The 18,149-nt window shown below is 42.2% G+C and overlaps 1 protein-coding gene across 13 annotated transcripts in view; it reads right to left on the reverse strand.

Annotated features, from left to right (window-relative positions):
• AFF1 (ALF transcription elongation factor 1) overlaps positions 1–18,149 on the reverse strand; it is a 207,507-nt gene that overhangs the window by 5,954 nt on the left and 183,404 nt on the right. For 12 of the 13 annotated variants that reach the window (XM_027095842.1, XM_027095846.1, XM_027095841.1 and 9 more), the window contains 8 exons: positions 11,167–11,270; positions 10,269–10,509; positions 9,473–9,564; positions 9,238–9,298; positions 5,941–6,077; positions 5,266–5,337; positions 4,681–4,821; positions 2,566–2,789 (listed from right to left, as the gene is read on the reverse strand). In XM_027095842.1, coding sequence (XP_026951643.1) covers positions 2,566–2,789; positions 4,681–4,821; positions 5,266–5,337; positions 5,941–6,077; positions 9,238–9,298; positions 9,473–9,564; positions 10,269–10,509; positions 11,167–11,270 — 1,072 coding nt within the window. The remainder of the gene's footprint in view (positions 1–2,565; positions 2,790–4,680; positions 4,822–5,265; positions 5,338–5,940; positions 6,078–9,237; positions 9,299–9,472; positions 9,565–10,268; positions 10,510–11,166; positions 11,271–18,149) is intronic. The other variant, XM_027095849.1, reaches the window with a different exon arrangement.

Here is an 18,149-nt window from a genome sequence, read left to right on the forward strand (position 1 = left end):
AGCATTTGCTCAGTGGTCACTAGCACTGACACCAAGCAGTTTCTCTAACAGATGCTTGACCATCTCCTAAACCTTGGATTTCTCCAAGGGTGTTCTTCACAAACAAGACCCAAGAATATTTACTAAGCCATATTTCCTATACTGTTGCTAACCATCTTTCTTAACATATACTGAAAACAAGCAATAAACGCAGTATGTTTTTAAGGATTATAAAAGTTATATTTATTCACGATGCTACATTTATTGCATTCCCTTAGAAAAATAGAGACTATTTATGTACCCAATTTGCCCATATAAAACTTTATACAAATTATGTGTAGCACATAAAAGCCTCTGGTACAGCTAAAATCCTGACACTACAATTTCGGTAATCCTGCTTCAGGGTCTCCAGTTTATCAAGTCTGTCCACAGAAAATAAAAACGGAAACTACAGTCAGTCTTGCTGCTCACACTTAGAAATTATTTTAAATATAATAAAATAAAATTTTCAATTACTCTAAAACCCAAAAAAGTAAACTGGAAGGGGATACATTTTGTTACCAATTTCAGTTTAACAGTATGACAAATTCACACCTTATTTTGGCTGGGTCTTTTTTTAAAAAAAAAAAAAATCACCTTAGTTTTGACATTACCTTTCTAAGTTGTGGCTGCTTCAGAAGGTAATTTGTCAAAAATATTTACCAAACAATTTTAATAATAATAATATTCCTTTTACAAAATGGTACAATAACACCTTAAGAAACCAGAAAATACTAAATGTCTTTGGCTATATAACTAAAAGGCCATTCTTCCAAACAGAATAGGGCATATTCACCTCAGAACCAACTACAGAAACAGAAAGCATAACAGAAATATGCACAGAATTTAATGAGAATTTGTCTTGCCTTTTTTCCCCATTCTACCCATATAATAAGCAAGGAGAATGCAATTTACATAATCTTCCCAGATGAGACTCAACAGCACTTCAAAGATACCCAAACTTCTGCAAAGGCAAAGTGAATTAAAACAATTACACAACTAAGGGAAGACTAAAGGGACAAACGTTATTTGCAATTTTCTTTTAATTCGTTGGCTTCCTTTTAAGCCTTACAAGTGTAGAAATTATAGCTGATAAACAAAAGTCACAAGCCTCACAAATGGAACTATAATATAAAAATAAATCAAATGAAACATTTATTAATAAATGAAGCCTATTTTATTACTTCAAGTGTTAATGATAAAAAAATTTCCGCACAGCTGTTGCATTTAAAAAAGTGAAACTACATACTATATTTCTAGCTTGGTAAACAGATGAACCTGATGTCTTTGAATGACATTAACAATTGACCATTGTACAGTACATCTTTCTGAAGACCCGTAAATTAGAGAACTACTGGCTTAAAGTTAGTGATTATGAAACAAATATGTATTTGTAGTTTCAGCTGCTTTTTTCTTCCTCAGCCATCAGGTGCTCCATCCATTTTACATTTCTGGGTTGAAGAATAAATGCAGTATTTTGGGTTATGCTACTTCCCATCTCAAATGTGTTGTGCCTGGGGACAGCCAATGACTTTCCATCTGCATTTGCTTAGCCCTTTTGCTAGCACTTCAGTTCAGGGTGAAATAACGATACCAAAACTTCCAAAGGGGCAACGTGCTAAAGCCACTTCTGATTTAATTTTGCTAAGGTCTAGTCACAGAAATCTATCTCCATGCCACAGAGCTCAGGAAAGAATTGTGACAGCATGGAGAAAACGTGAGAAGAGTAAACAGCTGCACACTTCCTTTTCTTCAAAACACTGAACAGATGGTGGGAATGTGAGTTGGTGCAGCCACTACGGAAAACAGTATGGAGGTTCCTCAGAAAGCTAAAAATAGAACTACCATATGATCCAGCAATCCCACTCCTGGGCACATATCTGGACAAAACTTTAACTCAAAAAGATACATGCACCCCTATGTTCACAGCAGCACTATTCACAACAGCCATGACATGGAAACAACCTAAATGTCCATTGACAGGTGAACGGATAAAGATGTGGAACATATATACAATGGAATACTATTCAGCCACGAAAAAGAATGAGATAATGCCATTTGCAGCAACATGGATGGACTTAGAAATTATCATACTAAGTGAAGTAAGGTCAGACAGAGAAAGACAAACACTATATGATATCACTTATATGTGGAATCTAAAATGTAGAACAAATGGACCTATCTACAAACCAAAACAGACTTGTGGTTGCCAAGGGGTAGGGGAGGCGGGAGAGGGATGGACTGGGAGTTTGGGGTTAGTTGATGCAAACTATTACATATAGAATGGATACACAACAGGGTCCTACTGTATAGCACAGGGAACTATATTCAATATCCTGTGATAAACCATAATGGAAAAGAATATGGAAAAGAATGTATTTATGTGTGTAACTGAATCACTTTGCTGTACAGCAGAAATTAACACATTGTAAATCAACTATAATTTTAAAAAAGAAAAAAAAAAGGCCAAAACACTGAACAGAAAATACAACGTTATTCCCCTCCCAATCCCCATGGCCCAGTAACAACCACGACAGAGCCATTTACCTTTATTCTTCCTGGTAAGGACCTCAGCCTGTTCCCAAAGATCAAAGGCGGTAAGGACATGGGAAGTAATGGTGACATAGGAAGATGTCATGTTTTGGATGGTGACTGGGGTGCTGATGGTGGCGGGCATCCCCCCGCTCCCCACACTGCCAGCACTTGACTGGGATCCTATGGAGCTGGCTGGAGAAGGCATTGGAGAGAGGGGGGATGGTGTGCCTGTGCTTCTGGAAGGTGGAAGAAAAGAGAACTGGTTAGTCACCTGAACTCCTAGATCACAGATCTCCTGTTTCTGGAACTGCAGTCCAAGTCACAAGGCTTTAGCGTGTACTTGCCAAAATGACAATCACTTCTAAAATCACTTCTACAAGGTCAGAGAGGCACCGCACCCTTCACCTTCAGTATTCCAGAAATTTATTTCATAAAACACAGTGGGATGGGGCCCTCCAAATGGAAAAAGTCACTGGAGAGACGTAAGGTGTTCTTCACTGGACATAGAATCAGGCGGGCAAATCTGTATTCCAAGTGTATTTCCCAGGCCCTTTACATACTTTACTCCCTTGCCTGGAATCCCTTCTCTCCCCAACCCCTATTCCAACTTCTCCTAGGAAGACAATACTTCCCCTGAGAAATGGTCCTCATCTCCGATATATTCATTCTCTCATCCACTCAATACACGTCACTGAGCTCCTACTCTGCACGTAGCTCTCCTCCAGACACTGGGGATACAGCACAGCTTCCTTTCTGTCACCACTTGAACTCGTCTCTTTGCATTTATCACACCTCATTATACTTTTCTGTCTATTCCTTTTCCTGCCTCACAAGCACCTCACAGGCAGGGACCATCTCTTCCTAATCTCTGCATTTCTAGCCCTTAGCACAGGAGGTGCTCTGGATAAACACCTGCTGAGCCCATAACTGACTGAACAGAGGGCAGCCCATGAGGAGACTGGGCATCAGGGGACTCACACTGTGCTCTGTGTTCTCCTACTGACTGTCTACCTACACCTGCAAGTTCACAAGTGCCTTGATGCGGATCAAACGAGAAACACAAGTGAAGTCACTCGGTCGTTAAAGAAGTGATGGATATGAAATGGAAAGATGGGTCAGCAGCAGTGGCCTCATCACATAGTTACATCTGCCCTTGGGCTTCATGAACTCTAATGGATCCTAAGCAACCCCAGCAGAAAGTTCATTTTGAAGAACTAGAGCAGAAGCTCCCCGAGGGCAGCAATTCCTGTCTGCTTTGTTTACTGCTGCTTCCCTGCACCTAAAGCAAGGTTTGGTACAAGGAAGGTGCTAGACAAATGGTGAAGGAGTGATCTAAACTCATGTGACTGACAACCTATTAACTTAGAATAATATCTCAGAGGTAGGAGTCATGAAAATTTTCAGAGGTAAAGAAGATGCTTCTCAATCAGGACTTTCTTTTTTTAAGAGAGGCCATATGGGAATCTCTTCTTTTGAATGTGCTGGAAATGGGGCAATCTTCTAGGTGATGTTCTTAAAATAGCAAAACCCGTCAGAACTGGGAGCTTTTCAAGGAATACGACTAAATTAAAAAAAAAAAATACTAGGCAAGTACCAAAGGGAAGAAAATTCTATCTTCATCTTAAAAACACCCGCACAAGGACTCTGTTTTTCGACAGCTTATGGAACAAATGAGCAAAAAGTGGGGGGAAAAATTTAGCTAGAGATAGCTGTTTTGATTCTTAATATCACTGTTACAGACCCTGGAGAAGGGAGGAGGGAACTGGTTCCGGAAAGTTCTTGTTTACTGAAATGCTAAGACAGCGTGCTGCATAGAAGGAGAAAGGACCTTGGCTCTGGTTCCGCTGGCTCCGCCTGTTTTACATTGTTGGGCATATCCAAATATCCTCAAAGCTCTAAAATCCGGACCCTACATTCTCTGTAGTTATCTTTTTAATTTATGTTGCCCAAACAGCAAACACCCTGATTTCTAACTATTCCTCAAAAAGGTAGAAATGTGCTAATGATTTCAGCTGAATGTGCAAATCAGCACATAGATGTAAACCATTTTTGAAACAAAGTCACAGCAAGAGGTAAAGAAAGAACGAACTTAATTTTGGAAGCTATTTAAATTAGACTGATCATTACCTTGCAATGCATGGAGAAGGTGCCTGGGCAACTTTGGAAGAAGTCTTGAAGAAGTGTTCATTAAGAGTACGGGAATACTTTATTGCTATATCTTTTTTACAACGAAACATAGCCATGTTCAAAATGGACTGGCAACGCATGCTGTGAACATAAACATAAGTTGAAGTGAAGCATTAGCTCCGATTCATGAGTATCACACTACTACAGAGAGCAAGCCACCTAACCTTTTCCCTAATGTTCACCCTAATGAACATACTGGGCTTTCCTCATCGACGCGAGAAAGTATGTCGAGAATCTCACTGCACTGTTCACACTAACGTCAGAAGTAAAGACTGGTGAAACAACACAAATATACAAGGATATAATTTAAGTCACAAGACCAAAGTCATCAGTAAAATGATGGGGTTGTAAAATGGCAGTAGATGCCATTTCATAATAATTAACCATCAGTGGGATTAATCCCTTGACCACACATCCTACCACTTTCTGGTAGTGATTCGCTTTTCATGATCATTTTCACTTTAAGCAAACAGATATGCAAAAGCAGGTGTAATTTGCTATTTAGACAAAGAAAAAAATACACACCATAAAACAGCAAATATTTTCTCCTGTGTTGGTGTTGTGGCATCCGAGAAGGATTTTAATGACATTATGAATCTGTAGGAAAATACAAATGTACATCAGGTTAAAAAAAGGCAGTCAGAAAATCCCAGACACAAAGATATCTTATTATGTTTGTCTTGGTTTTATATTGATTTTTCCTGAAGATGTGAAGACGTGACAGCAACGCAGAAGAAAAATGAGGCTTTAGAGCAACAATTCAGGCCATTCAGAAAATTAGGCGAGGACATGCCTTTTCTCTGACCTGTCCACCTGCTTGAACCCAAGTAGACTTGTATCCTTACTGAGTCCCCTCCTGAAATACAGGTAATAAACAAAGACGAGAGCTTCAGCTGAGATGAGAGGGCATCTGATAAGAAAGTAAAACTGGAAAAACCAACCCTCTCCCTGAAGGGTTTGGCATTTCACCGTGCACTTGGCAAAATGATGCAGACCAACCCAGTTGTTCTGCTCTAGCACTTCATCTGGAATACATTTTTAGTTCATGACCAAAAAAAAAAAAAAAGTTTCTGGATCAGTAACTTTTTTAAAGACTCCCCTTTGTTAAGCTGTCTTCAGACCAAAGTTCAAATGGATTAAAGCAATAAAGGTAAGGACAGAGAAGTACTTAAAAGGAAGGCAAAATGAGTCTGCACTTACTTGATGAGGTCTAGGGTTTCTGCATAGATGGAGCAAGCCGACTTGGACGCTGGGCTTTCCAATTCCATGGCAATGCCACACTCAATAAAGGACAAGGCAGCTTCCAGGTACTTAAAAGCCTTCCCAACCTTGTCCGTCTGTGGGCGAAGAACAGGGTCACTGTTAAGCCTAAAACGGACTTTTACTTAGTTTCTCACATACATTCTTTACAGAAACTTCCCTCCACTGTCCTAATTTAACTATGGCTAGAGAGAAGTGTGAGAACAAACAAACTCAATATCATAACCAAAGCCCGTCAGCTCTGACCTACTGAGAATTTTCTTTTACTAAAAGTTCAGTAGGAAAGAAACAACAATCTTGTAATAAGACTATACTCTCAAAACCTTATTAAAGTACATATTCAAACTAAGGCACTCAGTACATGGTCCCCTTGTTACCAGTGTGCAATTACCCATCATATGATTTTCCTGGCAAATAGGTTATTCTACACAACTAGAATAATGCAGACACTGTTTCTTTGTACAAATTGAAGTTTATCTTATAATAAGTAAAAAATGTTATGGTTTACAAGCATCTTAGATTTCATGTCAAACAATAATCTTTTTATGTATTTTAGAGCCCAACAGGTCATCTCCTCTGGGAGTCTGGGTTAAGGGCACAAGGCTACCCCCTGGGCCAACAGGAATAAAATTTCAGAGTCCCTTAACAGGAATGTAGAAATATGAATGCAATCAGATTATTGGTGGTCATCTAACCCCGAATACATATTTTGTCACTTACGCTCTTCTCACTTGGTGGAATTCAGCCAACTTGACTGAGACTGTGCCGAGTCTCACTACATATGAGACGTCATATGCAGCACACATTGTAAGAGCAACTGATCAACACGACATTTGCAAGGTTGTAGTTTCTGCTAATGTCTCTACTTTGATATGTTCAAAAAGAATGAATGAAAACCAAAAAGGTGCAAGTGGAGTGTAAGGAGATGGTGACACATCAGCAAAGAAAGAAGGTTTGGCAAAGAAAGATGGCTACTAATTTTAATTTTTAAAAATAACCTGAGGGACTTCCCTGGCAGTCCAGTGGTTAAGATTCCGTGCTCCCAATGCAGGGGGCATAGGTTTGATCCCTGGTCGGGGAACTAAGATCCCATACACCATGCGGCATGGCCAAAACAAAAAAAAACTTGCTTTAAAAATATTTTTTCTAGGGGCTTCCCTGGTGGCGCAGTGGTTGAGAGTCCGCCTGCCGATGCGGGGGACACGGGTTCGTGCCTCGGTCTGGGAAGATTCCACATGCCACGGAGCGGCTGGGCCCATGGGCCATGGCCGCTGAGCCTGTGCGTCTGGAGTCTGTGCTCCGCAACGGGAGAGGACCGCGTACCGCAAAAAAAAAAAAAAAAATTTTCTAGAGAACCCAGGGTCAGAAAATTAGTGACAGAAAGAATAAAAATCAATCAGCATGTCCCAAATAATCAACAGTATAGGGCCTTATTGGTTTGCTTCACTGGTGCGAATTTAACTCTTCAAGTTTACTTATTCAATACCATCTTCTTCATGGGATTTCCAAAATTTATATTGGCCTTAGGGTAGACACAAAGGAAACTATACTAAAGCAATTTGCCAGTATCCACTTCCTTAAGTATTTTGTAAAGTTAATAATGAAAATATTCCTGTGATAACTCCATGTATCTCCTGAGACAGGGTTAAACTAGTAGAGTTCTAATTTCCTTAACAGTAAGTAAAATAAGAATAGAGGTGAAATACACTACTCTATATTCAGTTGTGCACTTCACTATCTGGAATGCAAGACGGTCATCTTTTGAGACATTGTGCAAGTAAAGGAGAATATTGTGAAGAGGCTGGCCATTCAGGCTTCTGTCCAAACTGGCATATTTTGAGAGTGGAATGAGCTAACATTACTTATTAAAATGGGATGCAATAGCCATAGGAAGGGAGAAAGAAGATGTGCATATGCATAGATTAAAAGCAACACAAAAAGTTCCCTGGAGTATTAATCTTGTTTGAATAATGAAGGAATCTAGTGCCCAGTGTCAAGATAAGTTTTTGGTAACTGGCTGACAAAGTACTGAATATTTACTCTTTCTCAAAAATCAAAAGATTCATACAGTTCTAGTAACAGCCTTGGAGAACTGAAAGGAAGAGGTTAGAAAGATACCACTGTTTGGTGCTATCTGAGGCATCTTAATCTGACTCAGGTCATGTTGGTACAGGGTCACTTGAGAGATAGTGTCTAATTTGTGTTTTACTCTCCTACAGCATCCAGCATGGTAAGGACTCAATCAACATTTTACTCCAGTGAATGGGGACCTGATAAAAGGGTCTCAGCCCAGCCCTTCCCAGCCTGACAAGAGATGCCAGGCTACAGACTGGGGTTGAAGAACACTGGGCTAGGATTTTGAGGCCACCATGGACTGATCTGATTCAATCCCCGTGGACCTCCAGAGTTTGTGGTTAGGTTTGCCTGTGGCAGAATCAAGGCAACCTATGCTGTTCTCTTGTGGTACAAAGTTCAACATACAGTATCTGTAGGGGTTTAGGTGTGGGGAATACACCAAGCAAATAAAGGCCCCAGAGTCTTAGATGCTTAAATATGACAAAGGGCAAGTATCATATAACTATACTGCAGCAGAGAAATAAAAGCATTATTTATGTATGCAATTAACAAAACTACCACCTTCCAGAAAGTCCAACAGCCACCAGGTAAAGAGAGTTCATTTCTTTAAGGCATGTTTGCCAACAGTGCAATCATCACCTTCACCTTAAAATTTCATCTGATGGTACTGGTCCACTGTTCGCTGTTAGCCTCTAACAGTAAACAGGGCGTTAAGATAATTTTGGAATGCAAACAGGTTACCTCACTTTTTGAAATGTTTTGGGGTGACCACAAATTGACCAGCTTTCAATAAGCCAGAGTTGTTTTTCACATCCAAAGAATTGATTCAGTGGGACAAGGAAGCCCTCATGTATATTAAATAAAACACTACCAGGTAGATCAACTTTCATTCATTTAGATATAAAACGTGAAACTAGTACTTTGTCTCTCTGCCCATGATCAGACGGAATCAGTGAAGTCAAAACAGTGTCACTTCCCTAGGAACTGAACCACTCAGCCCTCGCTCATTCCGACCCTGCTTACACTGCGGCCAATGTCAGGCCCCCCGCAGCCCTACCCCCCCCACACCCCGCCCCCAAGTCACAGTTAGTGATTTGGAACCAGATGGCAAGTGTTTGAACGGAAAACATTCCACCAAAGGGAGAAAGAGCCCAGACTGACCACTAATTCTGCTTTGTCCTTCAACCTTCTGGCCTCCTTCATGTGAAAATCTGCTTGTTGTCTGAAAGAGAAGAAAAGACCAGGGGTGGGTCACAGGAACCTAAAAGTATTGGACTGGGGCAAGATGACTTAAGATGACTGGAGGGGGACGAGGATGGGAGGAGAGGCAGGGCAAAGAGGAGGCAGGGGGAAGGGGAGGGAGGGGGAGGGGAAGCAGCAGCATCCAGAGCCTTACTTGTCCAACTTCATGTGAGGCTTCCCTGGCTTGGAGTTACCATTTGGCAAAGAAGGCACTGGAAAACGATTTGCAGTATCTCCAGAAGATCCCTTAAAAAAGATCATCATACCGATCACCCTGTAACATTTCAGACCATTGGCCTAACTGTACCGTCTCTCTAAATTAGCCCAAAATAGTTCAAAAGCAAGGAATTCAAATGCTGCACGCTCTAGCTTGGTCAAGCACTTTCTCAGCTAGATTCAACTGAAACTGTAGATTTGGATTGTATCGGGGACACAGAAAAGCCATAAGACAAGAATGCCCAAGAGAACAGATTATTAACAAAGCCAAATTTAACATTTTCTCTTAAGCAATACATACACACACACACTCACCTACCCCAGGTTAACAGGAAGGAAGGAATCTGTATTCAAGAAAGTGGATACTTGTTCCCCCATTATCACTAATAATGAAAGTATTTGAGATCAAACATCCAAACCAAGAACTAACCAGGGTTATCATGTTTTACTGCCAAACACCTGATAGAAGATTAACACAAAAATCTATTCTGGTTTTCTCACCTCTGAACCACTTTAAGAAGAATAAACTGCCGCCTAAATTATCAGGTAATATGAACTATCTTTTACTCTCCCTCTGAAAAGTAGAGCGTTAAGCACAAATAACTCATTACTGCTTTACTAAAAGTGACGAATAGCTCTGAAATACCATCGTAGAAAACTTATCTTATTTGGGCATTTAAAGTAAAGACACACCAACATATTCCCTTTTGTACATTACTGCCTCCCCTCCTTACTTTGTGTTCTGTAGAGCTTCCAGGGCCCTTCCCCTCTACTTTTCTGTGCTTGGAAACAGAAGAGTCTCTGTGGTTGCCCTTGCTACTACTGGCACTTTTGGGAGGGTTCTGGCCACTGGGGTCTGCTTCCTGCCTTGACCTCTTTTGTGCAGGCTTGGCTGGCTTCTGGGAGGACGAGGATGACACAAGTGAAGGGGGAAGCATTTCCTTCTTTGAGGGCTCAGAGGAGGGCCTGGGCGTTCTGGAATGAAACATCATGCAAAACTAAGTTAAGGCAAAACATGAACCGTATAACTTAGTTGTTGAGTTATAAGGACAAAATGGCTGTTGACACAGAAGATAAAGATATCACAGAGCCATGAAATCCATTTTTGTAGAAAGGCCAAATTTCAGAGCCCTTTTTTTCTGATGCCTTTGAAAACTACAGTCCTACCTGTGAGTAATAAATGAAGTTGTATAATTTGTCACTAAGCTTGCGGAGTCTGCCAATGGTCTTACCTTTACCCAAGCAAGTCACTCTGCAGTAGCTGCTGCCCAACCTGCACCTTGTCTCTGACAAGCAGGCAGGCCCAGCTGCCACCTCCTCTCTGCCCCCTTCACATCTGACCCCTTCTCTCTCTCTCTTTCAAATCTCTGTTGGTTCCTACATGGTGACACGACTCACTTGTTTTTGCCAAGTCTTTTTGTGCTTTTGATAAATCTAAGTTTGCTGCCAAATGAACCGTTAATTCCTCTAAGGTCCTTGTGAAGGAAAACAAACAGAACTTAGCATATCGTCAAAATGAGCCCGACGAGTTCACTATTCTCTCGTTCTACTGCAGAAGAAAAGTGTTTTGCCGTGTTGCCATCCAGGAAGATTCGATCACCTTCGCAGCCTGTTCCTAAACTCTATACTCACTTTGATTTAGAAGATTCTTTGTGGGAGGATGAGGGTGATGACTGCGATTTGACTTCTTTCTCCAGCCTGATTTTCTTGCTATCGTGGTCTCTTTCTGCTTCACCCTATTATTGTAGTATAACAGCAAATTATTACAAACATAATTGTACAGACAAAATAGAAAAAAATATGCAGTAAGGTCAATGAGAGCAATCAGACTTTTGGAAACTTGTAAACACACACAGAAACCTTATAAGTATCTACACTGTGTATGGGAGGGGGTGGTGGTGGTGAGGGCAGCAGACCATCTAGATTTGATGTGATTTGTACTGAGACGGATTTGTACATGAGGAAGGACTAAGGAAAGAACCAGGTTTTTCTCTACTCAAGAAGAAAACAGATTCGTTTTCCCATGACAACATGTATATCAAATTTACAGAAAGTCCAAAATGCAGGCTCCTTCCCCCTGGTCTGTGCTCACGTAATGGCCCTGTGGGAAGGAAGCTTTCTAGCAAGGACAGTGAAGCGATGGGTGGGAGTCCTTCAATCGACTCAGGTGCTTTAGAATTAAACTCCTCAACTGTCAGCTCACGGGGAGAGAAATCTGGGACACCACCAGCCAATCTAGGACAATCCCTAAAAAACCCGAAATCCTCTCTTAGAGCCTTAAAGGGAAAAACAACATTCTTCAAATGATCTCATTGTGGGAGGCCCCGGTTTTCACCACAGTCTCTCCCTCGTTCTCTGAATTTCTCCAAGAAAAATGAACAAATTAAGATGTGTAGGCTCAAGCTCTGCCCAGGCGCTAATCAGCGGCCTGGCCCTGCTCAAAAGGAGGGAAATAGCAAAGACATGCCCTTCCCTCCCCCGGCATTCTGCAAGCAAGCATGCCTGGGTGTGCGCCTCCATCCAGCCTTTCATAACTTCGCAGAAAACATCTCCCTCTTGTTTCAAAATGGAAAATTGAAGATGGCTTATAAAGATACTTCCCTTTCATCTCTCAGTGTTTGCACAGGTGAGAACATTAAGAAGAAGGGAAAATATGGGTGGAGAAAAGAAATCCAAGGGAAGGCTGGTACTATGGTACCACTGGAAGCCGATTCCGCTCTGTCCAGCACACTCCATCCCAGAGCTGCACAGCACTTGGACACGGCTAGTCCACAGCGACAAGTGAAGTCAGGGACTTTGTCCAAAAAAGGAGAATGTAATCATTTTTCTACTGATGAAATACTGAAGTGGTAATTTTAGACACATCGGATTAAATTATTTATCACTGTTTTTTTTTCCTTTTTATATTCTTAACGTGGCTACTAGAAAATTTTAAGTTATGTATGTGGGTCACATTATATTTCTACTGGACAGAACTGTTTTACACACTTTTCTAGAGGTGATCTGCAAAATGGACCTTGAACTTCCAATGAGCTGATGCAAAGAAAGAATTATTAAATGTACAGGTTAGGTAAGATAAAAACAAATCAGTTGCTCAGAAACATAACCATTCATTACAGAAGACCGGGGAAAAAGGGTCTTGAGGGACTTAATAAGAAGAGAACACATGATGTGAATAAGCATATCCCACAGGCACAGCTGAAACAGTAAATTTCACACGGCTGTTTCTCACGTGGCAGGCAGTGCAGGCCGGCAGCACAAGCCTGGAGCACAGTTCAGGACAGATGAAAGGTCCTGGCACAGGCCAGGAGAGGCCTGTTGCAGCTCTGCCCAGCATGTAACTCACCCTCCATTCAACAATTCATAATGAACTCAATGTTGGCAGAGAAGAAAGAATAAACCAGAAGTGACTGGTTAAAATAGAACCCTACTACTAAGGGGTATCCCCTCATCACTACACCCACTGTGGCCAAGAGGCTCTGCTACCAATGGCCCCAGTGAATTCTCTCGAGTTTTAGATTAAAAGCCACACAGCTGGCACAGCAAGCATTACAAGAGGGTGGGAAATTTATCTTTTGAAAAAGTCACAGAATTTGCTAAAATACCCAGGCAGATAATTAACTTGCACATGAAGTAGTTAGTAATACATACTTTTTTAAATGGAAGGCATTTCCAGGCAGTTAACGACATGTGGGATAAGTCCCCAAGACAAAGCTAAGCATAAACGGTCCACAAGGTTACTTTCTAAAGAAAATACCAAACCCCAGAGGTGGAATGAGAGTTAATTTTTGTTTGTATATCTTCATGCTGCTTAGGACATGCTAGTTATAACTAGAAACCAAAGTGGCAGGCCTTATAAACCACACATGAAAATAAGATTCATAGTGAGTCAATCCTCATAAACTGGTTTTAACTCGGGCTTGTGCCAATCAGTGACTCAAGAGAACAGCCCAAAACCAACAATCACCAAAGACTAACTTCAATGCTAGTTTTAACAACTATGTTGGCACTTTCTGGAATAATACACTTTATGTTGACATGTAGCAACTTAGAAGCTGGTAATATTCTGTCAGCTGGTAGAATGTAAGCCGTTAAACCAATTAAGCAAAATCCCCTTCTGTTGACTGTGCTTGCTTTGACCCGAATTCACGCCTGTGGGCCGGGGTCAGTATTTTTGTAGTTGGAACCCTCTTGTCTTCTGTAGGAAGAGTCCCGGGGGCATCCCCAGAGCAGGCACTCCGTGAGCATTCGTCAGCTGGCCCAGGAGCAGACCTGCACTACAACCCTAAGTGGGTGGATTTAGCAAAGCGCCATTAGAGAGGGAGTCATCTGATCCTGGGTGGCAGGAAACACACACTTGAATTCCAAGACTGGAAAACAGAAGGCAAGGAGTTCTTGAGATGTTTCTGGGTCAAGAAGCCATTTGAAAGTGAGGTGAGAGTGACGTACTCTCTTCAGAAGGAAAAAGGAGTCTCCTTTGCTCAGTGGCTTATCCACAGATCAACTCCCATTTCAGGGACCCCTGTCTAAGGTCTGGGTCTTGGACACTCCCTTTTTCCAGAAGGACAATGTCTTGACGGTGCCCGCATCTCCAACAGGAGGAGCCTGCTGGCCGATGACTGTTCCTGACTGACTTGTTTACTTTTCTTAACCTGCTGGGTCAGGCAGCCTCAGATTATCTGCCAAATGCGGCTCCACCTACAGAGTGGAGCAAAAGGGCAAGAATGAACACCATAAAAGGAAGATCTGGGACTGTGCTAGGCCAAGCCGGTTTCTGAAGAGAAGGCCTCCAGGGCAGCCTGCTGCCTGCCTCAGCACCTGACTCACCAACTAGGTGCCTCGGATAACAGGGGGCAGTGAAAGTGGCTTTTTTAGAACTAACACTTGTTTGGGGCCATAGTTTCTAACGTAGTCGACTCAGAGCTTAGCCATGATGGGGAGAGATGACGAGCATCTGGAAGGGAAACTGAAGTGTGGCGGGCACTAGGGTGGCAGGAGTGGGGACAATGGAGGGGTTGAGCCAGGGATGATATTGTAACAGCCCGTCAGTACACTGATCTGGAAGTACGACCTCAGGCCTTTCTCCAAGAATGCCACCAACGCCTCCCAACCTGCACCCACCCCCTAACAGGCACTTGCACACACACCCTGCTCCTCCGGCCCCACCCCACTAAAAGCAAGAAAGGTGTGAAAGAGGGACTTCCCTGGTGGTCGAGTGGTAAAGAATCTGCCTTCCAATGCAGGGGATGTGGGTTCAATCCCTGGTCAGGGAACAAAGATTCCACATGCTGCAGAGCAACTAAGCCCGCACGCCACAACTACTGAGCTCGTGGACCTCAAGGACAGAAACTTCGTGCCGCAAACAGCAGAGCCCACGCGCCCTGGAGCTTGCGCACCACAACTAGAGAAGAGAAAACCCGCACGCCACAACTAGAGAGAAGCCCGCACACCACAATGACAGATCCTGCATTCCTCAACGAAGATCCCGCGTGCCACAACTAAGACCCAATGCAGCCAAAAATAAATAAATACATAAATAATAAATATTAAAAAAAACAAAAAAGATGCGAAAGAGAGCAAAGGAGCCAAGATCCACTAGACTGGGAGGGGTCAGCATACTGAGCTCCAGACCTGCTTTTGCTAAGCAGCCAAGTGATGTGAAGGCCTTTCTGGATCCCATCTAAAGAAGGTAGCAGCTGAACAAGAGACACATGCGGGCTCAGCACTCCAATTCTAAATTCTATCCTCCTCTCCCACAGGGAAGCAAATACGCTTGGTAGCACATGGAGCATAGCAAAAGTGGAGAAGCAGCCTTTGGGGAAGTTCAGGTACTTTTCTGGGATTTGCCTCTGCAGGAGGTTCAATAAGACGACGCCACAGCAGGTAAGTCCAAGCTGACCCCATGAATGAGGCAGGTTATATTCACTGGGGAAAGTACCACAGAAAAGCAAAGGGAATCCACTCTTTTCCTTCTTTTTGGTGAGGGAATACACAGGCATTAGACTGGCCCTAAAACAGCTCTTCATATGATGCTTTTAGGGTAACTAACAGGCATGGAGAAATTAGATGTAAGTGGCTTTAGGAAATTATAGGGATGACTTTTCAAATCCTTGATTTTGAAGGATAATAACTGGGAATGTTGATCTGGAGAAACAACCCAAGAGAAAACAGTCAGATCTTGGGAAGGTCTGAACTAACCATCAAGCAATAAAAATGCACATTTTCCCACCAGATCCCATAACTTCCCTCCCCACTCCTCAAAACACACATAAACGATGGCACTGAAATGTTTGTCCAAAAGTGTCCAAGCTTCTTGGTCCATAAAGCAGTTATTTATAAAAAGGGAAAGACCTGAATGAATGTAATCTCCCAGTTCTGTTATTTGTCTAAACAACTGTTGAGACAGTCTAACATTTTATTTGAAAGACATCTATAAGGTGACTGAATGAAATGAGGTTATCTAAGAAAGCACCGAGAGCAATGCTTAGCTCTATGCATGTTTGGTGTGCTTTTAGAATCTTCTCATTTGCACTGCCCTGATTGTATATTATCTTGTGCTTCTCAGCTTCAACTTTTCTTCCAAGTCTGGAAAACATAAAGCTTAAAAATTATATAAAAGAAAATACAAGTTCTATTTTAAATTCTAAACTGTAATCAGGTTGAAGAAATTCTGTAGTTTATATAAGGAGTACCATGTGAGTTAATGTCTATTTACCCTCACAATTTTCTCTTTTTTCTCATGAATTGTCCCCAACCCACTCCTTTAAAGTAGAAGAAAAAAAAGAAAAAGGGGAAAAAAAAAATAGGTACATTTCTATAGGTGCCACATTTGATGGCTTCATCACAGCTATCAACAACTATTAACTTTTTTTTTTCAGGCTTAAAAAATATGTTTTTTAATATATAAGGAGAGATTTGGGGGGAATATTTAATCTTCATAATGGAATCCTTTTTTTTTAACATCTTTATTGGAGTATAATTGCTTTACAATGGTGTGTTAGTTTCTGCTTTATAACAAAGTGAATCAGCTATACATATACACATGTCCCCGTATCTCTTCCCTCTTGCATCTCCCTCCCACCCTCCCTATCCCACCCCTCTAGGTGGTCACAAAGCACCAAGCTGATCTCCCTGTGCTATGCGGCTGCTTCCCACTAGCTATCTATTTTACATTTGGTAGTGTATATATGTCCATGCCACTCTGTCACTTCGTCCCAGCTTACCCTTCCCCCTCCCCATGTCCCTGTGTTCTCTAACTCTTTATGATCATTTTCTCACACTTTTGAGTCTAAAATGGCTTTAAGGGTTTGTTAACCCTCTGAAAATATTTGTTAAATTTTGTGCCAAGAGAGGGATGAAACTTTAAATAAATCCCACTAATGCCAAGGAGCAGGAACATTATTCAACGGCTCTCACTATATTCTCGTGGAGTTTTTTCTAGTGTTCACACTCAATATGAAGGAAATGAACAAGTCTTCACTATCCAAATTTGGGGGAAAGCACCTAAGCTTAAAGAGAGACCTGGGCTGCCCACAGAGCTGCCCCGCTTGTCCAAGGGTGGTGGCCAAAGGTACCCTGAGCAAGTAGAGTCAGGGTCCTGACAGGAAAGGGGGAGCCTGCCCCTCACAGAGAGAACCTGAGGTTATGATGTTCAGTATTAATACCACCACCTGGAATCCAGCAGGAAGCAAAACCAATGACACACAGTTCTCTGATCATGAAAGAGCTATACTGTTGGCTGATGTTTATATTTATCTGAAAGCTCCTAAGTAATGTTTCTAACCAGTGACATACTTCAGGCCAGGAATTCCTGGTTGTCTAGATCCATGATGTCTAAATGCACCACACTGAAGAGATTTCTTGGTCCAAAACACTAGCTTTATACAATCCTGGCCTGGTAATAAGGTTCTGCTCCAGAGCCTTACGCATTAGGATCACCCGAGGAGTTAGAAAATAACAATGGGAGTGTGGGGCTGGGGGGTGGCACACATCCTGCCACCAGTACTGAGGGTTCCCCAGGGGACCGGAATGTGCAGCCAGGGTTTGGAACCACTGGTTCAGCCCCTGATCCTGTCAGTCCCACAGCAGGGAGGCAGGCTGTTCCCAGAGCCAGATCTCTCAGCTGCCTGCCAGAGCTTTAAGGCAAGCATGGACTTGCCTAAGATGAGGCAGTCATTATTTCTCCATCCTTTGAACAGAAAGATAAATAAGCTGCCCTAGGAGAGCTCAGCCAAGGGCTGGAAAAATGGCTTTCAGAGGGCACAGTTCATATACTCAACAGGGACAGCTGAATTTCCCTTTCTGGAGTTGCAAGCAGAGCTTCTAGATTTGCATTGGAGGATGGACTGGTCTGACAACTGTCTGGGGAGCCTCCAATTTCCAACATTTACCCCCAGTTAGTAAGTGTTTTAGAAGCTAATACTTCTCCCCTCTCCCCACTCCAGCTGATGCAGAAGGTCAGCAGTGGAGACTAGATAGTATTAGGGTAGCTGGGGGACAGGTGACAAAAGATTTCCCAGGAGGAGGTAAAAGAGTGTATTTTTGCTATTGATTCTACGTATAAAATAGGTAACTAATGAGAACCTACTGTATAGCTCAGGGAACTCTACTCAGTG

Source organism: Aethalodelphis obliquidens, unplaced genomic scaffold (assembly GCF_003676395.1).
Source record: "Aethalodelphis obliquidens isolate GAN/ISIS:26980383/991018 unplaced genomic scaffold, ASM367639v1 scaffold95, whole genome shotgun sequence".
Classification (NCBI taxonomy): domain Eukaryota; kingdom Metazoa; phylum Chordata; class Mammalia; order Artiodactyla; family Delphinidae; genus Aethalodelphis; species Aethalodelphis obliquidens.